The sequence below is a fragment of the Anneissia japonica genome, unplaced genomic scaffold, assembly GCF_011630105.1.
Source record: "Anneissia japonica isolate Jap-2015-1 unplaced genomic scaffold, ASM1163010v1 scaffold1302_len1884557_cov193, whole genome shotgun sequence".
Classification (NCBI taxonomy): Eukaryota; Metazoa; Echinodermata; class Crinoidea; order Comatulida; family Comatulidae; genus Anneissia; species Anneissia japonica.
The window spans coordinates 988,032-1,012,593 of record NW_022736804.1 but is presented as its reverse complement, the minus strand read 5'-3'; the positions used below and the strand labels follow the sequence as shown (position 1 = coordinate 1,012,593).

The 24,562-nt window shown below is 34.2% G+C and overlaps 1 protein-coding gene across 1 annotated transcript; it reads right to left on the bottom strand.

Moving 5' to 3' along the window:
* Nucleotides 1-11,357: 11,357 nt before the first annotated feature.
* LOC117116894 (uridine phosphorylase 1-like) lies at nucleotides 11,358-23,941 on the bottom strand. Its single transcript, XM_033261017.1, has 4 exons — nucleotides 23,761-23,941; nucleotides 23,484-23,622; nucleotides 14,651-14,797; nucleotides 11,358-13,332 (listed from the first exon to the last, which is right to left on the bottom strand). The coding sequence occupies exons 1-4, from the start codon at nucleotides 23,938-23,940 to the stop codon at nucleotides 13,193-13,195; spliced, it is 606 nt and encodes a 201-aa protein (XP_033116908.1). The 5' UTR covers nucleotide 23,941; the 3' UTR covers nucleotides 11,358-13,192.
* Nucleotides 23,942-24,562: the final 621 nt, after the last annotated feature.

Below are 24,562 nucleotides of genomic sequence, written 5' to 3'. Positions count from 1 at the left end.
TTATGGAACGATTTCAGATACGAAAAAAATCATAGATGTAAGAAAGCATAATAAATTTCAAATTATTATCCATTATTTACTTTATAAAGGTAAGATATGTAAATCAATTCAAAAAATTATGGAATGATAATCAATGAAAAATCTCCAGGAAAGAAAGCTATTTATAAATTCTTATTATTGGCGGAGCTGAATTAACACAAACACATACAGTAACAGGCCTTTTGTTGCCTTTGTTGGTGATATTTTTGCTAGAAAAACATCCAGTCTATTTACTACACCAAACTTTTCAACCTGAAAACATCAATTTGAACGCTATTTAAATTTTAATCGTTTTCTGATACAATCTACAATAATAAGTTCTTGGATCAAATTGCACTTCAACCATTATTTTTAGAATAAATAATTGCAAAAATTGAATTTTCTACATTTGTAGAAATTCAGAAAGACAGTAAAATAATAAGCTTTAAATAGGTCACATAATATTATAAACCCCAGACAATGCACAATATCTAAATATACCTAAATGTATAAAAATACAATGACATAAAGTACAATTATAGAAATGTCTAAAGCAGCAAAAAAATTATGGAATGATAATCAATGAAAAATCTCCAGGAAAGAAAGCTATTTATAAATTCTTATTATTGGCGGAGCTGAATTAACACAAACACATACAGTAACAGGCTTTTGTTGCCTTTGTTGGTGATAATTTTGCTAGAAAAACATCCAGTCTATTTAATACTACACCAAACTTTTCATCCTGAAAACATCAATTTGAACGCTATTTAAATTTTAATCGTTTTCTGATACAATCTACAATAATAAATTCTTGGATCAAATTGCACTTCAACCATTATTTTTAGAATAAATAATTGCAAAAATTGAATTTTCTACATTTGTGGAAATTCAGAAAGACAGTAAAATAATAAGCTTTAAATAGGTCACATAATATTATAAACCCCAGACAATGCACAATATCTAAATATACCTAAATGTATAAAAATACAATGACATAAAGTACAATTATAGAAATGTCTAAAGCAGCAGTATTTATACATCAGCCCACGGGCCAACTCTAGTCATTGCTAAAGGAAAGAACATTTTATTCAGCCGCCTTCCAAACAAGGATGTGAGAGGCTTTGCAAACCAAGTGAGGATGACTTTCCAGTGGGCAAATGAACTTGACCTTATCTCAGAACTTCGCACGCAATTTACAGAGAAAATTTGGAATTTTAAGAAAACATGATATTGGGAGTTCCTCCTCTTCTCTGCGGCCAATTAGATTTTTCCTGGGTTTAGCTTAAGCTGAGCCTCTAGTGGTGTAGTACTGTATTGACATGTGTGGGAGGGTGAGGGCTGATGGGGAAGAGTATGAAGGGTAACACGGAATAAGTGAGATGGGTGCTACCTGATAAAATAAGGAGATGTGAGATGATTTTTAAATACTTATCTTCTTTTCTTAGAAAATTTCTAGACGGGAGGTGAACATCTAGGGGTGCAAGCTTTTTCTGGGGTCCAACCCCCCCCCCAAAAAAAAAAACATATACCACTGCTCCCTCATTTTTTTCAAAACAAGGCTTATCAGAATTGATGTCGAAAATTATCATCAATCTTTTATATAGATTAGGCGAGACTTTTTTAATTCCTTGTTTCGCATACTTACTTTTATAAAGACTATCAAAGGAGGGCGGAATAGAAATAAAAATAAAATTTAGTTTTCTTATTTAGCAAATAGTTTTGCCAAAATCATACAGATGGAGGAGAAAATAAAAATAAAACTTAATTGGTGAATGTAAAATAGGATGGTTAACTGCTTCAAATTTATATAATTAACCCTTTCCAGTCAGCCCCATTACATTGTCTGAGGCTGTACCAAAGCTAGGAAATTACATCATCTACACTAAATGTCGGGTTTTTACTGGGTGCAGGCATTTTATTTGGTCTGAATACAGGAAGCCCTCTACAGAAATACTCCTACATCACACTCAAAAAATACTAGAGGGCAGCCTAGCTATAATATAATTATCATGAAAGCTATACAGGGAGTACGTACGACGCCCCTCGCTATAAAGTATGGTCGAAGATGGCATCGTCGCGACGCGAAATATACATATCTTATCTTTGGAAATTTCAAGGCAGTGGAGGACGTAATAAAAACAAAGAAAAACTTATATTTTTTTCTGAAATTTCCACTTTTTCCTGGTGGCGGGTGCGCTAATTGGCTAAAAATTAAATTAAATTTTTATTCAAAATCGTCAATATTTGCAGTCGGCGGGTTTGCTAAACAAGGTAAAAAAAAAGTCTTGCCTTATGGCTACCTATTCTTATATAGGCCTTCAAGATTGGAGTTGCAGCTTGGTGGTTCAGATGCTTGCTTTCCAATCCAAGGATCCTGGGTTCAAAACCTGTCACTGCAGGATTTTTTCTCACAAACAAAAACAGCTCCACTTCCTAAGCCTCAAAAAGTAGACTCAATTTATAAGGCAGCATTCTTTCCTATATGTGGTGAGTGTACTCCTGCTGAAGGAAATGTGAAGGAAAATGTGAAGGAAATGAAAAAAAAAATATTGAAGAATATAATTTAACCCTAATATAACCTGTTACATCCTATTAATATCCCCTACTGTACATAACATATTAATGTATATCCCCACCCCAGCAGCTTGCTGGTATTACTACTATTAATCTGCGATGTTATGCTGTCAACTTGCTAAAGATATACTATAATAATAATAATGGACATTTATAAAGCGCCGGTATCCACATGGTGCGCTCATGGTGCCAGAACCAAGCAAGACAGAAAAAATACGAGAGTAGAAAAGTAGTGTGAGGAAGAGAATAATTACAGTAATTGAGAAAGTGCTGGTCGAACAGATGTTTCTTTAGCCTGGACTTGATTATAATGATATTTTCTGCTAACCTGATGTGTATGGGCAGAGAATTCCAGATTTTGGAAGCAGCAACAAAAAATGATCTATTATACTATGCAGATACTACAGGTATTTGTATGTTTACTTTGAACATGTAAATTGTAAGTTATCAGTTTCAAATTCAAAATCATAAATTCTTAAATTGACTAACAACCCGTAATTGTATGTCGAACTGAATTTCCGAAAGGAAAAATAAAAGGAACGATGAACTATATCAGTCAGTGCAAAGAATATAGGTGTCCCCTAGGAATCCTGGTTATGGGCTTGTAACAAATTGTGACAAATTTAAAATTTAATGTTGAAACTAAATCGCCATGGAGATTATTCACAACCTAGCATCTTTTCTCTCACTATCACTTATACTTTTCTTTTCATTTAATGTCTTATTAATAATTTTTGTTCTTATTCGGTTTTTAGATTGATTTGTTTCCTTGCGAATCAAACTTCAACTTGCCTAATCATTTGTATTCAGCGAAAATTGCTACACACTTTTTTGTGCATGTTACACGCTGTGTTTGTGAAGAGCAAGATACTGGCATTCTGTACTATATAAGCTGAAAAGAATAACATGCTGTGAGACCAAAAGATTGCAATTGGCCATGATATAATAATTATAATAATTCATCCATGGTATTACAATGTATTAACATAGATCTTGCTATCATGTCAAATGTTATCATGAAATAGTAGACAGCAAACCTCTTTGGGATACAAAACCCTGTGTACTCATTCTACAGTTCAGAGAGCACAGCTTGTTGTTTCTTCTTTCTCTTTACCGGAGGTCGGTATTTCTGATGAACGTGCCTTGCTAAAAGAATATCCCCCACACCTGAAATATATTTAAAAAAAGCTTGTTATTATCGTTAACATACTATTAGTTCATAATGCTATAGAAATTTTAAAACAATAATAGACAATATTAATAATAAAAATAATAATAATAATAATAATAATAATAATAATAATAATAATAATAATAATAATAATAATAATAATAGATACTGTAATAATTTATAATTAAAGAAGCTGGCTCCCAAGATACTATTTGTGTTGGATGATTTATATATTATTATTATTATTATTGTTATTATTGTTAAGTTATGGTTATTGTTATATTGTTATTGTTATTGTTACTATTGTAATTATTATTATTATTATTATTATTATTATTATTATTATTATTCTGGCAGAGCAGTTATGAATGTATGTAATAATTCAGAAGAGTATATTAAAATACAAAAATAGGTCAGGTCATACACAGCAATCTCAAGTACAAACACCAGTTCAAAATATGTTTTTGAAATCACTTTTGCAACTGCCGCGTGTTTACTGCATTAGAATTCAATAATCTCTTGAATTCTGTGATCCATGCAATTTTAAGCCTGTCCAGACTATCAAAGCTTATTTGACAAGAACATGTGACATGTCTAAAATATGGTCACTATGACATCACATCATGACCATATATAGGCACATCATGACCATATATAGACACATAATGACTACAGTTGAACTTGTTTAAGTCGATTCCAAAATTCCATTTAAATATTTTTTGACTTAGATGAAATTTGACTTGCAGATTGTAATTAATGGAAACACAACAATTTGGCATGTAAAATAAGATCGCCTTAGAAATTTATTCGACTTTAGCACAGTCGACTTTAGCAAGTTTAACCTGTATATAAGCATACAACCCACTAACCAATTAACAATCTGTTATTTTTGAACACAAAGCTAACCAAACCCTGAGACCATCACAAAAACCAACACAACTATGAGGCCAAGATGGTACATACAGTATTTCCACACTGTTTACATCATACAGTGCTACTGATATTGGTCTTTTAAATGGCACTTTAACTAATCTTTACCTTACAGTATTATACTGTATTACAGGTCTCCCTCTACGCATTCCAATTATAGACCACACACAGTTAAGGACCACTTTTCTGTGGTCGCAAATAACATGTCTTTTATCTTTATTATTTTAATTACAGACCAAATTTGCTACAGACCATGGAAACCCCAGTACCAAAAGTGGTTTTTAATTGGAGGGAGACCTAATATTACAATTATATTGTAAATTATAAAAATGTGGTTCTCATACTGAGGACATGTGAATGGTACTGTATAATAATTAATGTGAATGACCCCTCCATTGGGACACCCCTATTAAGGGACACACCTTTTAAGGAGACAATTTTTCTGCCCACAATACGGAAGTATATCTTTTAACACTATTATAGCCAATCCTTATTCAGGGGATTTAAGTTTACTTACTTGCATTTAAAATAAGATGGCATTTCTTAATTTAAATGTTATTTTGGTAGTTATTATACAATATGTGATTGTGAATTTGTGATTGCGAATAATTTCCCTCGAGGGCTCATGTAGCATTAAATAACTGAATCTTGGATCATATTCTGGGAGATAATAAATATTTATTAAAAAGTTCACTACCATACTCACTTTGACCTCCGCTTCCATACCAGCACTAAAATTATGATTAAAAATACTGGAACAAATAGGAGATACAACACTGAAACAAAAAAGCAATAACAATTCATATTAATATAATAGATATACAGGTCTATACAAACTCTAAACCTTTGCTTTATAGTGAATGTAAAGATGAGGAATCCACTATTGTAGGAATGGAAATTGAAGTAACAGCTCACCCTCTAAATTGAGACCAATTTAATTCAGAATCCTCTAATTCAAGACCACTTTTTCAAAGAACCATACATAACAATCTTCAATCTATCAACACAAAAGACCAGTTCCCGCAGGAAAATCGCTATTAAAAAGGTATTAATTATTAACTCAAATAACTTTATCTTAAATAGAATAATTCTTAAGTAAACCAAGAAATGCATGTAACTGTTGTGACATTGTTAATTATTGTTATAACATATAATCATTGTTAAATGTTTTGGGGCTACCGTAATTTTGGTTTCCTAATTTGCCTATTATCATGTTTTTACATACTTATAAAACTGTATGCTATGTGAAAAAGGCAAATAAAGAAAGAAAAAAGAAATATTAGTGCAAGGCGCTATATAAATCTAAAAGATTATTATTTTAATATTATTTTTATCATATCGACTAATTACACTAGTATTCTAGAATGTTCTATTTCATAATCAGCGGTGTAGATAGGTGCAAAAATTGCCAGGCCCTTTGGTGTGATAGGGCCTGGCAGAAAATTCATCATAAGTAGTACTTCTTTTACGCCCTACTTCTAATGGCCTAGGCTATAGTAATAAATACTAATGATAATCGGATTTGTAACTACAGTATTTTAGGGCACATGCGGTCAGCAGCTGCTCTAAACTAATCAAGAAAATTAGTGGCACACACAATTTAACAATTGCAATGGCAGGTCAGCGAATTCGAAATAGAGGGGCCAGGGAGAGATTATCACAGGTAGAGGGTGAAGACCCAACCCCTTCCATAGTGGGCTTGAGGTTGTAAGAAAATATGACTTTAGCACCTTTTAGTCGGAAATGGCATTCTCAGATTTAAATTTTAATATAATTCCCCTTTTTTCCCATTTCTTTTATAATTTTGAAAAATTAAGGGATGGGGTCAGGCTAGCTGGGACACCAATGGAATATACCACATTTGAAATCAACACAGTATAATCACATTAGAAATCAACACAGTATAATCTATAATTACTCTAAAAACCGAATATTATTGATGGTAAGAAAATATTATTGGTGTTAAGAAAATTTATGATATTAGCACCTCTAGATGGCTGGAAATGGCACTCTCAAAATAAAATTTTAATATAATTAATTCCCCTTTTCCCCATTTCTTTCATAATTAAAAAAAATTTGGTGGTGGGACCAGGCCGGCTGGGACCAGGCAGGCTGGGACACCTCTTCCATTGATTCTAGAATTGGTCAATCCACAACTATCACCAAATGAAAGCAGAGATAAATAAACATTTGTAGCACTGCACACAAATGGACGTTACTGCTATGAAAGCCCCGCCAATTGGATGTGTTTGTCCTACAAATGCACAGGTTTACATACTTTTACGCTCTTGTTGTTGTGTGGGACCTTTAGCAACAATTGTGTAAAACAAGAGCATATTCTATGGTATGTTCTGATTGGTAGTTGTTTACTTGATTGACACATTTTGGAAAGATCCACTAATGTGTTTGTAAGCTTTGTGAATGCAAATTTTTTTTTTTTATATTTTTTATATTTTTATATATTTTTATATTTTTTATATAACCTTGTAGTAATGGACCTTTCCAGAGTGTCAATCAAACTTAACAACTGACCAATCAGAACAGGGCCAGGAATACACGCATGTCCCACAAATACATGTATTAACATACATTTATGCTAATTGCTTTGTGGGATCTTAACAACAACATCCAAGGAGCGGTGCTTAGCGGAATTAGGTCAATTAGCAGCAGTATCGGTAAAATGCTAACAAAAAAAGTACAGTAAAATGATATTGATGAATGACAAAAAATGATAAAATTATTTATGATAATGAGTTTAAAATAAGGTTTAATTTTATATAAAAATTGATGACTTTGCATGCTCATCATGTAGTGTAGGTATAATAATGGTCAGGCAGGCTGATGACACTTAAGCTGATGGTGATGGTCATGTGAGGGTGATATTGATATGATGATTTATTATTAAAATCTCCTCCTAGGCCCTAATACTCAATACGCCTAGACCCCTATGTCAGTACTCCTCCTAGGCCTACTTAAGTCTAGTCAATGCCTACTAGGCCTAGTACTACCAGCGGAAGCGGCGCGGCTCTCCTAGACAGATGTAATATAATAACTAAACAAGGCTAGGCCTAGCCATACATTCTAAATCAATTGTTTACACTTATTCGCATTATGTATAATTTCTTCAATTATAGCTTCAAGGTCCAATGGTGTAGAAAATGATTGTTTATTGTACAACAAACCTTTAATCATCAAATTCGCATAACAGCATTGCACGTGACTTGGTTTATTCGGACTGCTAAGTATATTACGGTGGCTGATTTCCGCCAAACAGTAAAAAAAAATTTTATTAGGGCGTTAACGCCCTATTAGGGCGTTATAACGCCCTATTACGGCCTTATAACGCCGTAATTAGGGGGATATAACGCCCTAATTACGGCGTTTTAATGCCCTAATTACGGGGTTACAACGTTCTAATCATGGCCGGCGGAACGGGGGGGGGGGTATGATGTCTGGAGACTTTTGTATGATCGGAAATGCAAGAAAAGAAGTAGGGAAGGAGGAGGAGAAGGTTGGGAAAGAGAATTTTATCCAGTACCCGACCGAGTTGCATTTTCTCGCAATTCACATTGGCGGATATGGGGGAGGGGGATCATGGGTTCTGACCCCTCCCTTGGGCAACAAAAAAAGGGAGGGGGAGAAAAAAAGAATTCTAGACCTACCGGTACCTTTTCAGGACCCGTGAGCTGATTTTTTTTTTTTTTTTGTTACATTAAGAAAATTAGAATTTTGAACAACATAAAAGTCATTAAAACACACTTCAAATGTCGGGAAAGCTCAATTCCAGCCATCTAGGAATCAAAATTCCGGACCCCCTTTCTTTTTGGGATTTATCGATCGATTTATCGAAAAAAAATCGTATGCCACTACTCAATTTTTTGTGTAGGCCTATGTATACACACATACGGCCTATCTACCGTAATAACAATGGGAAAAATTTACCTGACCGTTTTCAAGAGGGGAAAACCTTGAATTTTGAAGAACTTTTAAAGTCACTAAAGATACTTCAGAAGTCGGGAAAGCACATTTCCAACCTTTTAGAAATCAACATTTTCCCGAGAAGAACCTGAACCTCCCTTTTCTCTTTGGGTTCACTGATTCATTATAATAATTTTCAAGAGGGGAAAACCTTGAATTTTGAAGAATTTAAAGTAATTAAAAGACACCTCAGAAGTCGGGAAAACTCATTTCCCGCCTTCTAGGAATCAAAATTTTCCCGGGGGAAAACCCTAGGACCCCCCTCCTTTTTGGGATTCATCGATTCATGGAAAATTCGTATGCAACTACTCATTATTTTTTTTTTCTATGTATGTATACACACATAAGGCCTATTTACTGAATAACAATGGTAAAAAATTACCTGACCGTTTTCAATAGGGGAAAACCTTGAATTTTGAAGAACAAGTCATTAGACACCTAGCTCAAAAGTCGAGAAAGGTCATTTCCAGCCATATAGAAATCTAAATTTTCCCGGGGGAGGAATGTTGACCCCACCACCTAGGTTTGATTCCCGATCTACATGATTCATATTCCCATTCATCTTATAAGTGGGCCCCCCACCCACTTTAAAAAACGTTCCGCCGGCCCTGCTAATTACGGCATTATAATGCCCTAATTACGATAACCCCCTAATTACGGCGTTATAGCACCCTAATTTTACGAAAGCCCATTCGTGCCAGAAGTATATGTTAGCGCTACTATTTCGAAATTTCGAATTACTAATTCGTAATTTGAAATTACGAATTATTAGCTCAGTTTGATGCAACTTGATGAGGCGAATTCCAGCCGGGAGGGGCGCAGCTGTCGCCCCACCCCTCCCTATATGGTCCACAGAAAAAAAAGAGAAAGGAAAAATAAAATAAAGAAAAGAGGGACAAACTATTGCTGAAAGTGCAACAACAGTTACGATGATTTTATTCCCGTTAATCTGAGCATTGGCGAATCTGATGGGTGGGGTAGGTCAGTGGTCCTCGGTCCAATTCCTGTCAGTGTTGCAGGATTTTTCTCGCGACCAAAAACAACTCCACTCCCTAAATCTCATAACAGAGATTTAGTTTTTGTAAAACATCGTGTGTGTATGTTTGTTTGTAAAAAGGATTGTCACGCACAAGTAGGACAGTGATATATTCGCTACTGACAATCCTTGATGCATGTGCTGTGTGCCTAAGTAAATAAATAAAATAAAGTTCGATTTTTGGATGACGAATCAAGATTTTTTGTATTATTGTATTTGGATGGTGCTACTGAATAGAATTGCACTCACAATTTAACAACAAAAACAAACAAGTGCAGACCTACAATTTGTAACATTTCTATAATATATATATATATTTCTCTCTGTAGTATTATTAGCAAATGTTATTTTATAAGAAATAAACAACCCCCAAATTCAAAATATGAATGTAAACAATTTGGACAATGTAATTCATAAAACCAAAAGATAATATTAACTTAATCAACATATTCATAATTCCACACGAGAAAGACAAGCAAAACCTAATAATCAAATGAACATACAATTTCAAATGTTAAAATTTTTAAAAAAATGTAATTATTTTAATACAGCTGCACATGCAAATAAATCTTATACTAAATAAATCAATCAATCAAAAATGCATTTATAATAGAAACAATAAATCTATAACTATTTATTATACACTACATTAATCAAACATAGCAGCAAAAGAGCTGAATTGAGTTTTAAATTTATAAGCAGTAAAAGAAGAAAACATCCAAGTAAAATAAAAAAGCATCTCAAAAAACATCAAGTTGGAGTGGAGTTCATATTATTGGAATAGAGTATCATATTATCATTTCATCAGGTAGGTTTTGAAGAGTTTAGTGTTCGTTTTAATTCTGGGATCACTCGTGGGTCTGCTGCACCTGATGAAGCCAGCATACACTGCTGGCGAAATCTTGTGTAATAACAATTTATGTTAGTCGCTAAAAAAGTGCTACTAGTGTTTTTATTTTATAGATTTTCAATTCATCATATAATATCATACACTATGCCTTCCAAAATATCAACAAACCAAAAAAGAGAAATATTCTTTCAAATTAAATTCTTATTCTTCTTTAGGCATAATACATTTCAAAACATCTCATAACAGGTTAAGAGACCAATTAGACATTGTCATCTGGAGCCCCACTAAGGATTCAAGTGACTCTCCTAGATCCTAATGCATTTGCCGAAAACTAGCGGGTGCCTAGAAAAACTGCAGTAATTTATCATTGTGTAAACATTTACATTGTTATAACATTGCAAGAGCTAGCTCTGAGTAGAAGATATTAAAAATAGGCTTCTCATCGGAGCATGAGTATACTGCTGAATCTAGGTCAAAATTACTCTAAACATAGTCCATTACCGGACAAGGTGCTATCCCATTGGTCATTTGTTAAAACGTATTTCCAAATTCCTGATAAAACTACATTCACACTGTACTTGGCATGCCTGTCAAATGAAATGAATTAAATGAACCTTCACATTCCATTTTACAGAAAAATTCCACTACCACAGGGTAGAGTATATCTGCACAAGCACAGTATACTCAAAAATAGTAAAAAGAAAGAGTAATGCCAGAAATAAAATTAAGCTGTTACGAGACGAGACGTAGAACATATTAAATGCATAAAGAATTATTTCAATAAGGGGGTAAAATGTTACAACGAAGAGAGGCCAACATGGGGCTTAACATATCCAACTGGGGCTTATAATAAAGCCCCTTCCCCACTGGCGCAGCCACTGTCTTGTTGAGGTAAATTTACGTTGGCACAGTAAACCTTAATGTACAATTTGAATCACTGAGGTAAATTTATATTGCTAGTTCTGGTTCCGGTAGGTAAAAGCCGACCTCCCTAAGGACACCAAAAGTGTAGGAGTACAACTGGAGGTGTAGAAATAGTGTCGAATGATAGAAAAGGTCCACCACCGCAGTTTAAGACATGCAGCGTCAGTCATCAGGCCGCATTGAGGACCGGATAGGTAGGAAACTCACACGATCCCACGAGCATCGGCTTTGGAAAAACCACATTTGGTAGCGAAATCTCGGAGCGTTTAGAGATAGAGTAAGAGAAAATTACACCTCCAAGAAAAGAGGCGAGAAATCAGGATGTTTTGCAAAACAATAATTTAAGAAAAAAATTAAATCCTGTGAATGACTGTGTATTCTAGTGCAGCAATCTAATCTTAAGTACAATTTACTTAGTTTTGTGTAAAACGAACCACAACATGGTTGGTTTTTATATTAACAGCATCAGTTAACATACAGTTTTAATTATTATTCTGCTGATAACAATTAGAGGAATCTCACTGAAAACCCAATTTTCGGTGAGACAAAAGAAAAAATGTTGTTTTTTTTCCAAAAACCATAGTTTTCACATATGGTGTACTGGATGTTTAATTATTACTAATGTTACTTGCCATAATAATTTTTTTTATAATAACCTATTATTTTGACTGAATAAAGATTATGAAATGGTAAAATACAAATGTTGGGAAATAACAAAAGAAAAAATGCTAATTTGCAAAGTCAATTCATGATTATTATATTAAAATGTAAATTTTATGAGTATTTACAATATTTGTGTGTAAATTCTGTACTAACATCATGGTAAAAATGAATATTACACGCAATATTTTTGCCTGTAATCATCTTTGGACATTTCCCACATCTCACATAAAAATTAAACCTTCTGTAAAATATTACAAATCTGATATTTTGTATATTTCATCAATAATTATTCTAATAAATAAATTTAATTAATTTTGGAATCTAGTACTTGTGAAATAGAGTTTTACTTTGATGTCAGAAAATATAATTCAATTTCTTAAATACTATAAATATATGAAATCTATAATTGAGAAATTGTTACTATATAATACATCATTGAAGTATTATTACTGTTATTCTTATTGCTTTTTGTTTATAAATATTTTCTCTTATGCCTATCAAAAATTTTATAAACATATTTCATGACATTCAAGTACAACCTATTTCCACATTAAACACCAAAAGTACACCAAAATTAAATCTGGAAACAATACAGTATTTTGTGGCAAGAGACATGCTTCAAAAGTAGAATCCTTTTATAAAAAGTTGTATTATATAGAATGCTTAAAAGCTATAGTATTCTAAATGCACACCATCATTCTTATTTAATTGCATTCGAACACAATATATATTTTTTTCAAAAGACTATAAAATCTTTACATGTTAACATTTCAACTTACTCTAAAGTTTGGTTTCCATACAGTCACTGCACTGTTGCTACAGTGATTTTCAGTGCAATTGTTGTACTGTGTATCATTCCCCGATACAACCCGGGAAGGCTCCCCGATTCGACCGACGGATCACCATCACCGAAAGCTGTCAGTGTTAGTGTGTAGCAATTGTATGGAATCAAGATTAAGAATGGATATGACAAGAGAATTGTCAGTATAGAGGTGTATGCTACCTTTTACCCACTTTTATAAAATCTGTATTTCATTGGCTGTATTCTCTACAATTTTGATAGTTTATTTTTGATGTATCTTGAGACTATCTTTTGGGGATGCATCTCCATAGCCTTGAGTTCATCTTTTGGCGTGCTTACTTGGTCACCTTTGAGCCTATTAAGCAGAGTCACACAGACAACAGCACCTATGGAGACAGTTAAAACAAAACAAATTAAGTATACAGGAGAAACCTTTTTTTTTTTTAGATCATCAGAGGAGGGCAACAAAATTTTGTTTTCTTATTTAGCAAATGGTTTTGCCAAAAACATCCAGATAGAGGGGAAAATGAAAATAAAATTTTATTGTTGAATGGAAACATAGTAATGGGATGGCTAAATATTTTTATATCAATATATTTAGGAAGAAATACACATATCTTATTTTTTTCTGAAATTTCCATTTTTTGTGGCTACGGATGCACTAATTGGCCAAAAATAAAATTTTATTTTTTTTCAAAATCATCATTATTAGTGGGCGGCAGGTTTGCTAAACAGACATTTATTTGAGGCCTTAAAAAGATAATATTTAATTGGAGATGGTCATTGATTGGAGGGATCTTTAGATATCTATTTAACATGAGAAAATTTTTCTACCTTTTATAATAAATAACTGAGAAAACCATGAATAAATACAAGAAAAAAGAATTATGCTTTTCTGTAAGGTAATGTTAAGAATTATAATAAAAGTACAGGTCTTCCTTATTTAAAGACCACTTTTGGGATAAGGGTTTTTATGGTCTTGTACAGACACAGATACAGATACAGATACAGCTGTATAGATACATATATAGCTGTACAGATACAGATATAGCTTTGCTCTTTAATTACAAAATTTTTATTACATATTAGGCAGGGGTGGCAGTTGTGGGGAATATGACACCCTAAAATTAAATAAAGCCTTTTAAATTCATAAATTGTAAGAGTTTCTTTTGGCTTGGCCCCCTGGGCCACCTCTGACAATTTCTGGGATGTTCTTGGCTCCACCCTTATGCTCCATCAGGGAAATTGGACATTCCGCCAGAGGAAGTGAACCCCATCGAGGATATTGGATTCATTTCTCTCATGGACCTCACCACCTCTGGTAGGCCATCAATTCAGTGGCGGCGCCAGCAGGGGGGTGGGGGTGGGCAGTGGGGCCTTACCCCCCACCGACAGGTCAAGTCCCCCTGTCGGACAGAGCTCGTCGGGCAGTCAGACCATAAAAAAATATAAAAATAGGCCCACACCAAGCCTGTCACAGTCTGAGAGTGCCATTTCTGGCCATTCAGAGGTTCCTATTCTTAAAAAAATCTCATCAAACCCTTCTCCCAGCTTGGGCCTAGGAGCAAGTCCCCCTGTCGGACAACTTAGCCCCCACAGAAAATACCTCCTAGACTAGCCGCCGCTGCACAAATTAGAGCAAAAATTCATTAAGTGGAAGAATCATTAATTAGAAGATGACTGCGTTAGTATACAAAATATTACCTGGTATACCGACTTTCTTACACATGGCTGCAAAGCAAGTGGCCTCCATTTCAATATTTCTTACACCTATTTCTTCAGCTTTTTTTAAGTAAGCCATTTTATCATCTTCAGTGTACTCGCACACAGCACCATCCAAACGTCCCTGACCTTATAGTAGATGACAAAACACATCACAATTTAAGAAAATGGTTTTAATTTATAATACAGGTATACACTATTTTAAAACCAAGTTACCATATGTCAGCATCAGATCCTTAGTTTGAAAAATATATTATATAAGTTTTATACATACATCATATTATATTATATACAATAGTATCACATTCATATTCTAACAGAGTATAGATATAAACAATAAAACAATATAAATGTAGACTTTAAAAACACTGATTTCATTTGTAACTCTTATATATTTGGTGCTCTTGTTATGCTCTAAAACATTGATATTTCCTGTTAAGAGTAGAGTTTGTTGTCTATCATAAGAAAAGAAAATTAAAACCCAGGACAACCACCTTCCGAAGGAATGAAGAGGGGTCAGGTATACATAAATAAAAAAAAGTGATGAAAAATGTTAACCACCGTATTTCGGACAGCTGCTACAATTTGCCCTCCAATTCGAGACTACATTTGGGAACTGAAAATTTCCGGGGTGGTCTTGGAGTTCGGTCTCCCTTTGGAGGTTAGCTTAATGTTAATAGATGGAAGATTGTAATTTGGTTTTCTGGAAAAGTGGTCTCAAATTAAAGGGGTCTTGGATTAAGAGGGGTCTTGAAATGATAGTTGCACTGTACTTTATAATCATTAAAATTTAGAGTCTGAACACTTAAAAAGCCAATTCTTCTGGGCCTTACTACATTCCCTGGACTCCACCCATAAACTCTGCAGAAGGCCCGGTCAAACCATGGGATATTGAGGCCCGGCAGCTGTATAATTCCGTAATTAACAAGGCAGCAATGCCAAATTTAAAGTATCACAGTATTTTGCAAACACTGTGAAACACTACTATTATTTCTGAATACTGTATACTCATAAGCTGATTAACTTGCCAGGTTAAACCGGTTACCAGAATGGAAAATGAAAAAAAAAAGAAAGATAAATTGCACATATTGATGATTTCTTTGTACCTTTGTGACAATATGTAATCAACGCAAACAAAATAAGCTTGTGATCGCTAATGGATCTGCTGTGAAAACAACCCAATGCCATTACTGGTGGAAACAGCCCAATGCCATTATAAAATCAATTGAGATCAATATATATATATTTCATCATAATATACAAGAGCATTATTATTTCAAAATGTGCATTTATATATTCTCACAAACATGATATACTGGAAAATATAGTAGTATGATTATATTAAAAAAACAATATTTATTTTTTTAAAGTTTCTTTATTTAAGTGGATCTGTACCAATCACTAATTAGATAAAACCATATAAACATGTATTTTTTGGATGATGTACTTAGTAATACATCAATCTTGCAGTATCTATTCAAAATTAATTTGTTACACATAATATCTTGCATTTATACACTTAGAGTTGATTATGTTTCCTTATATTAGTCAATAACTCACCACTTAAGTTCCCATCTCATCAAAAATGGTTACTATGCATTTCTAAATAAACTTTTTGTTACCATGGCTAAAATTACTTACAAACTGCAATGTTGCAAAGTAAATATAGTTTTTTAAGGTCTCCAAGATCAATTTTTCTACTTAAAGTAAGGAGATGTCTGTTTTGTTGCTTACTTAAGTAGTTTTACTATTCAAAGCTGCCAGGGTCTGAGTGATATTTCATATTCTTTTTTTATATTCTTTCTTCATATTTTTTATTCTTTTATATTTTTTTTTTATTCTTTTGCTTGTTTTGTTTTATATTTTGTAACTTTAATGACTGTAATATAACAGTAATATATTTCTTACATCTTTTGCATATTTAACAATTTATTTAAGCTCCTGGATACAAATTTTGATTGTACTGTGTTGTATTGTCGACAATAAATATTGCTTGATTCATTGGGTTATTTGAGATAAAGCATAGGCCTATCAAAAAAGACAAGGTGATACCAAACAAGACTAGTCAAAATATGAAGGTGCCAGTACACTAAAACTACCATGCATCAATGCTAATTCGTAAATAGAATTTTATCCCTATGGTTTTCCACAATCATAATCTGATTACTATAATAGACTCAGATAAAGCTGTTAGCCAGCTTGACTTATAAAATAAAAACACTGGTCGTGCTTTGTAGACTAACTTTAGTAATTATTGCACTTTAAAAGCAGCAGTAGTCTTGCTGGGTTTTTACAAAAATTGCACTGCCGTGATTAAGAAGTGTACAACTGATGAAGCCCACCCCCAAAAAAAATTATTTGATTGACATGATTGAGATAATACAAACAATTAAACTATTTACTATTTAAATGAAAAACAGAAATTAAAAAAAAAAAATTGTTTTTTCCAAAATCATAGAAGACATGCGGGTGGTGGTGATAAACTACTGTAATCATTTTTTTTTTTTATTGGGCCAAACCAAATAAGAAAACAAGTATTGTATCACATAAAGCACACTGGTCCTTGAACATGCACTTGGTCCTTGAACTTGCTGCAAAATTAACACTGCCCTCATAAGGCAAGACTTTTTTTATACCTTGTTTAGCATACCTGCTACCTCCCAATAATGACAATAAAAATAAAATTATATTTTTGGCCATTTAGCACAACCCACTGATACAAAAAAAATGGAAATTTCAACAAAAAATTAAAGTTTTTCTTTACTTTTATTACGTTTTCCGCTGCCTTGAAATCTCTGAAAATCAGATATATATTATTTCTTCCTAATTATATAAAGTGAAAGCATTAAACCATTCCATTACTACACTATTTAAATTGACCAATAACATTTTTTTTATTTTCTCCTCTGGATGTTTTTGGCAAAACTATTTGCTAAATAAGAAAAAACATTCTTTGTTTTTGTTTTTTTTTAATAATGTACACACTGAATTATGATCAAAATACACACTGGACAACGATTATTGTGAGGACTCAATAATTCAATTTACTTATTTATTTTTTCAGATTTTTTTGCACAATCAAAATTTTATTTTTATTTTTTTCCACTCTCATCTGATGATCTTCCAAAAAATAAGGTCACAAAACAAGTATTGCCTCCTAAGTAATGTGAATTAAAAAATCTCTTTCATCAGGTAGATGTATATTAGCAGTAGTCTTAATGATTTTATGCTTTCAATTTTTTTATAAATACAAATAAACTATCGTTTTGATATCTAACAACAATAGGCCTGAAGTTCAAATTTCTAATTTTGTTTCCAATAATATAAAATTCTGAAAGGCTAATGTTCCTACACTACATCCTTTGTTCAAGTTACATTGTGGTTGTGTTGGTAACCTACATAAATATGGTTTCTGTTACCAATAATAACAAAAAGCATTGACTACACTACAGTATTTTTTTCCTGTAGTCAATGAAAGAGGGCAGTAGACATGATAAGTATTATAGAAAGTACTGTATCAATGAAACAATTATACATTTATTTCTTCTTTATTCATTCATTCAAAGTAACATATATTTAATTCCTTTTCAATTCGTACAAAAATATAAAACAAGATCATAAAAAATTCTTCTTTCAACTAAGATAACTATTTCTCCCAAATTTTAATAACAATAAAATAAATATAACATAATAAGAATATTATTAATTTACGTCGTTAAATAATAGTGCATGGATTGAGGATGGATTATTTATTATCAGTGGGGTCATTCTTGTGGTAATAGTGCATGGATTGAGGATAAATTATTTATTATTAGTGGTGTCATTCTTGTGGTAATTGGGCAGAACACCGGGGGAAAAAAATCTGCTTTTTTCAGAACAATTTTGTGTTCTTCAAACTGGGTACTCCAGGCGGCCAACGGTCATCGGCAACTCGATTCGATGAAGAACGCAACGGACAACGCACATACAGCGGATCATTTTTTAACGACGATCCATTCAGCCTGCCACCAACATCCAGCAGACGGTGACGTGTCGTCTAGAGCTCACAGGGTGCGAAGCTTGATTCGCAGTGCAATGGTTGTAGGGCAGGCGTACGTCATAGCCTTTATTGGATGCAGAAACAATGGTGCAAGTCTATTCTGAAGGACAATACACTATTGTAAATTTCATTGAATTGAACCAGAGGCAATGGCAATGGATCCTTCCAGAATTCCAATTTAACTTAACAATTGACCAATCTGAACAAAGCCAGGAATATGCCTTACAAACACATCACAGGTGTAGGCTGGGGGAGGGGGGGCTGCACAAGCGAGTTAAAACATTAATAGTTCCACATTCTCAATTTTCGCACTCCTCCAGGATGCCAGGTTACGAACCTGCATATTATGTGTTGTCCCACAAATGCACATATTTACGTACATTTACACTTGTTCTGTTGGACCTTCGCAATGTTATCCAAGGAGCAGGACTTAGCGGAAATATCTATTTAGCTGGGGGCGGATGCAGAGGGGTTGCAGATGGTGCGACCGCACCCCCCTGTTGTATTTGTATTGTTGATATGAATTAGCGTTAAGATTTTAAAGGTATGACAGTGCTATTTCCGGGCATCTAGAGGCTCATATTCTCAAAATATTCACACTTTAGCCCCAACCATGGTGGGGCTGATGTGGTGTCGACTTTCACGCACCCCCTACTGACAAATCTTGCATCGCCCCAGTAGTAGAACCATCACAATGTTACAGCTAAGACTGTGTATTTAATTGTCATTGACCTACTGTTACATATAATATTAAGATAACTTAATATAGGCCAAATCAATAAAACCATTGGACTGAACTTTTACCTCACTACCCCATTACCTCACTAACCCAGTGGGCATCTGTTAAACCGTCTTCTTAATTGTTATATATGAAGTCTTTGACAGGACAATAGCCAATTCATGACAAAAAGCCCAAGTGGTTAATTCCATACATTTGATTTATAAAATAAGCTCAATTGAGAGACAGCTCGTTACAAAATATAAGTTAAGTTCTACCCCCAAAGTTGTTATAGTATCTGACCAATAGAAACTCCCCAAAATGATGTAATAGTCAAATGATTAGGATAAGGTGATATCTTTCAACCCATCGGAGAAAGTCCACCACACCCCAAGCTTGTATGAAAAGTAAAGTATTGGTTATCTAGAGAGGACTTCCTTCTGATACCTTGAAGGAAACACTACGTCTCACAACCCTACTTGTATATATTGTATATACCATGCAGTCGAATAGTAAATAAACGCTTTGCATTATAACCAGAAGAGATGTAGTCAGTTCAGTTATTTAAAGTAAACCATCTCGCTTGTCATATCACTACAATCATAGTGAAGATCCAGTCTTTGCATCCGGAACATACATTGGAATCGGGCACACCAACTTGAGAATTACATGTATATAATATCTACCAACATATAAACTTAGTGGATTGAGATAAGGACCTAATCGCATACAATCTATTTATTTATCTCAACCAGGGGCTTAGCCAGAAAAATGAAATAGGCTGTCCGAAATGGACCTTATGATCTTTAGAGGGCATTTAAAGGTGTTTTAATATTGGAAGTTTGTTTTCAAAGGAATAGTGTTTTTGGGAATCTGGTATGAAAGCAACGTACATTCAATCAATAAAGGTGTTTTTATCAAACGTAAATATGATTAAGTTTTTGTTTAATGTAACATTTGATAATAAATTCGAAGAATATAAAGAATTTGCTAAAGGCAGACCAGGCTCAATTAGGCTATAGGCCAAGCCGTCCAAGCCATCATGGTAAAAGTGGCCGTCCTAAATAATTGCTATCCAAAAGACAACCCACTGCTGGCTAAGCCTATGCCCCTCTACTCAACACCATTATTTCTAATTCCATCACCATCTGCCTGTCTCTGAACAGTGTTAAAATATAATGAAGATTTCAAACAATTTCAGCCTACTAGCAAATGTTGAGTCAAGAGTATAACAAAACACAGTAGATGCAGATGAGCAATGGAAGAACATAAACCTAACCAGACTATCAAAATCTGTGACAAAAATCTGTGATATATCCCCATATTAGGAAGTAGTATGATATCATCCTGCAATATATGGGCACATCACACAAATTTGTCGCATATAGTAACTTGATATAGTGTGGATAGAGCTCTTAACACATGCTGTCCAGTATGTACTTGTGGGACTTTCAGTTTCCAAATTAAAACAAATTGAAACTGCAAGTCGTACTGTTGAACAGATTTCTAGGAATTTGCTGACAGAAACCAACTAGGGGTCTGAATAACCTATACAAAATGCCATTTATTAACCTATACAAAATGCCATTATAACTATTTCTTCAACACATAATGACCCTGATGTACAAAAAACACAATTGCCACTTTTATTGAATAATAAAATCAGAAAATATGCATGAAAAACAAATATGAATAGGTTATTTTCTAGGCCGTACAAAGAAGGCTTGACATTAGACTGACAGAGGCTTCTCAGCTGGTGGCAGCGGGCCATGAGACTACAATGATGAATAATGGTAGTTATAATGACTTTGATATTGCTTACAATTATGATGATTATGATTATAATTTAACGATTATAATTCTGATTGTGGTAATATTCAAGAGGCAAAGACTTACAAAATGCTGTCCAGTCCATGTACTTGTGGGACTTTCAGTTTCCAAATTTAAACAAATTGAAACTGCAATTCGTACTGTTGAACAGATTTCTAGGAATTTGCTGACAGAAACCAACTAGGGGTCTGAATAACCTATACAAAATGCCATTTATTATTCAACTATTTCTTCAACACATAATGACCCTGATGTACAAAAAACACAATTGCCACTTTTATTGAATAATAAAATCAGAAAATATGCATGAAAAACAAATATGAATAGGTTATTTTCTAGGCCGTACAAAGAAGGCTTGATATTAGACTGATGGAGGCCTCTCAGCTGGTGGCAGCGGGCCATTATGAGACTAAAATGATGAATAATGGTAGTTATAATGACTTTGATATTGATTACAATTATGATGATTATGATTATAATTTAACGATTATAATTCTGATTGTGGTAATTCAGGAGGCAAAGACTTACAAAAAAAATCTGCTTAAATCTAGGAACATAGTCGACTGCATTGTCCGGCATTTACAAAGTTTAAATAAAACAAATCCATGGGGGTAAACAGAGGGTTCCGACTCAGCCCACCCACCTCCCATGGTGCCATTAGTTCCACTAAAAGTGGGTTAAAATACAGGCTGAAACCAGACTACATCCATAATCTGTATCTGTACTGCACTACACCTCAATGTTACATGTGCAGGCACAGATGGCATACTGAGTACCTCAAACATTATTCAACAGCCAGCATTTCTCCTGGAAGATTAGCAGACTTACATTCGTGGCAAACAGGTAAACTGATCGTAGGCCTACCCATTGTTGTGCAAGTTTCATAATTCATAAATTAGTAACAATCAATTATATTACTGCAAATAATTAGCTCTTTATGTTTCAACTAGCATTTATTGCATTAGCACACTGCCCTTCAATTAAACTCTCTGGAATGTAAACCATGCTTGGCAGAGATAATTGATTATTACAGTTACTACCAGTAGCTTGATCCTTGTCTTGCTATCTGTAGTTTCTGTTTTCTAAGCATTCACTTCTGATATTTTCTAAACATTTGATGCCAGCTATCTGTCACAGTGTTAATTTATCATAATGCGAAAAATTAGTCAAATTCTTAGAATTTACAATATACAGGTATATGGAAATATTATTTCTTACATTTACCTACTGTACAGAAAACATTCATAGTGACATGCTCATCATTGCTACAGTCATTTACCACAGTTTCTCCACATCCCAATGTACCAGCCTTTTCTCTGCAGGCATAAGCCCAGGGTATAATTTGAATGAGTAGCTTATTAGCTGACTTTTAAAAATATATCATATACTGTATTGGCTTAGAATTGGTATGCACATTAGCTCAACCCGCCCTCGATAAACTAACGTTACGTTATCTCACTATATTAATTGGATTTAACACATTATCAAGGATAAATACTGAGTGTTTAACACTGGTGTCCTTGGATTCAATTATAGGTAAACGGATTAGTTGCCTTTTTTATGAGGTTTTAATTGTTCTTTACCGCCGAAAGTGCGGTATTCTAACGTTAGTTTAAGGAATGATGAATGAATGAATGATGAAAATGTGCCTTTTGATTAAGAAGGTGATTAAAACCAGGTGTAAGCCCCCCTCCAAAAGTTGGGGGGGGGTTGGAGGACTCATTTGGGAACTCGGAGGGGAGGGGGAAGATTCACCAGAAAAAGGGGGGTTGCCCGAAACATAAAAACACCCCCTGGCTACGGGCCTGGTCATTATGAATATGTTATGGTACATATAGGAGGGGCTGAAGAGTTTTGAAGAGACAGAATCTAACAGGAGAATCAGTGGCATATCTAGGGGTGTACAGGGTCCCCCCCCCAAAAAAAAAGCTCAAACCCCAGACCTATCACCTTATTTTATGAGCTAGTGCCTTCTTACTTAATCATCAAGCCCCCTAGCACCCCCACTTAATCTTCACTGTCCCATCAATCTCCTCATTTTAATACTCCTAGATACACGATTGTTCCCAAATACTTGCGAAAAATAATTTGCAAGTTATACGTGTGAGAACTGAACCCACGACCTCCACACAACTAGCCTGGTGCCGTAACCACTAGACCACTGAGCTTGCGCTTAGTGAGAGTAGCAGCGGGTATTGCAATGCAGCAGGATACTCAAAATTACTTACATTCATAAAAGTCTGAAGCACTCATAGTTTTCCCTTTAACAACTTCAAACTGATCCCCTTCTTGTTTACTTTTTAGTAAGTCCTCCATCAATTTCTTATCCAGTTCTGTCTCTCTGCTAACAGTATTACCTAAGATAACCTAAAAAAAACCCAAAAAACAAATATTATAAAACAATAAAACAATTAACTAAATGTACAGGCAGCTCTTCACAGCACATAATTTCATTCACAGTGGTAGAACCTTTTTCTGATTTTGTGTTCTTTTTTCATGACTTACAACATCATATTGCGGCTTGAGCATCTCATTCACGGCAGTCTCCGTGACAACCACAGTACCGGCAGCTACTCCGATGCCTCCAGATGTACCAATACGGATCATGACAACATCTTTACATCCAGCATAGTACAGAAGTTTGACAATCTCGTGGAGTAGAATACTCAATGATGGCATTCCCATTCCATGCTGTAAATTGGGGGAAAAAATGGCATTAAAAATAATAATAATAATAATAATGACAACAAGGCATGTAGACTATTGAACACTGTATTTATTTTCAAAAGAAATTTTCGGCCAGTCCACTGGCCTTCATCAGCATGAATGCAGTAAGCTGATGAAGGTATCATGAGTTACGAAAACATTATATACCACTAGTAAAATAGCTTTTTAAAAGCCATCAACAATTTTAAAACACTGAAGCCCTGTCAAGATTATCAAATTTTCTTTGACAAAAAATGGCTGTACGCCAAAGATACTAGAAATACAAGATAGAGTTCTCCACACAAAAAAAGTGTTCCACCGAAATGCATGGTGGGAATACGAAAAATGGGACGCCCCCTACAGCTGGATCTAAAAAAAACATCTGCCATTCGTTACCAAGTCGTCGCGTATTTTATTATCAATTCACTTTTTATTTATTAGATATAAACAAACTGGAATAGACACCCAGACTGTGACGTCGGTGCACATAACCTCCTTGGTGGCGGTAGAAATCGTTGTTATTATCCAAATAAAACACAAAACAATTAAAGCATAATCATGAATCATGGCCGGCGGAAGCGGGGGGGGGGGGGCGGGGGCC

Bases quoted from the DNA above. Each gene is read 5' to 3' on its own strand.
- LOC117116894 (XM_033261017.1), bottom strand. From the start codon at position 23,940: ATGGGAATGCCATCATTGAGTATTCTACTCCACGAGATTGTCAAACTT. The intron at 23,623-23,760 runs GTAAGTCATGAA...GGTTTTTTTTAG, and splicing joins TCAAGCCGCAATATGATGTT to GTTATCTTAGGTAATACTGT. The intron at 14,798-23,483 runs GTAAGTAATTTT...ATCTACTATAAG, and splicing joins TGCTTCAGACTTTTATGAAT to GTCAGGGACGTTTGGATGGT.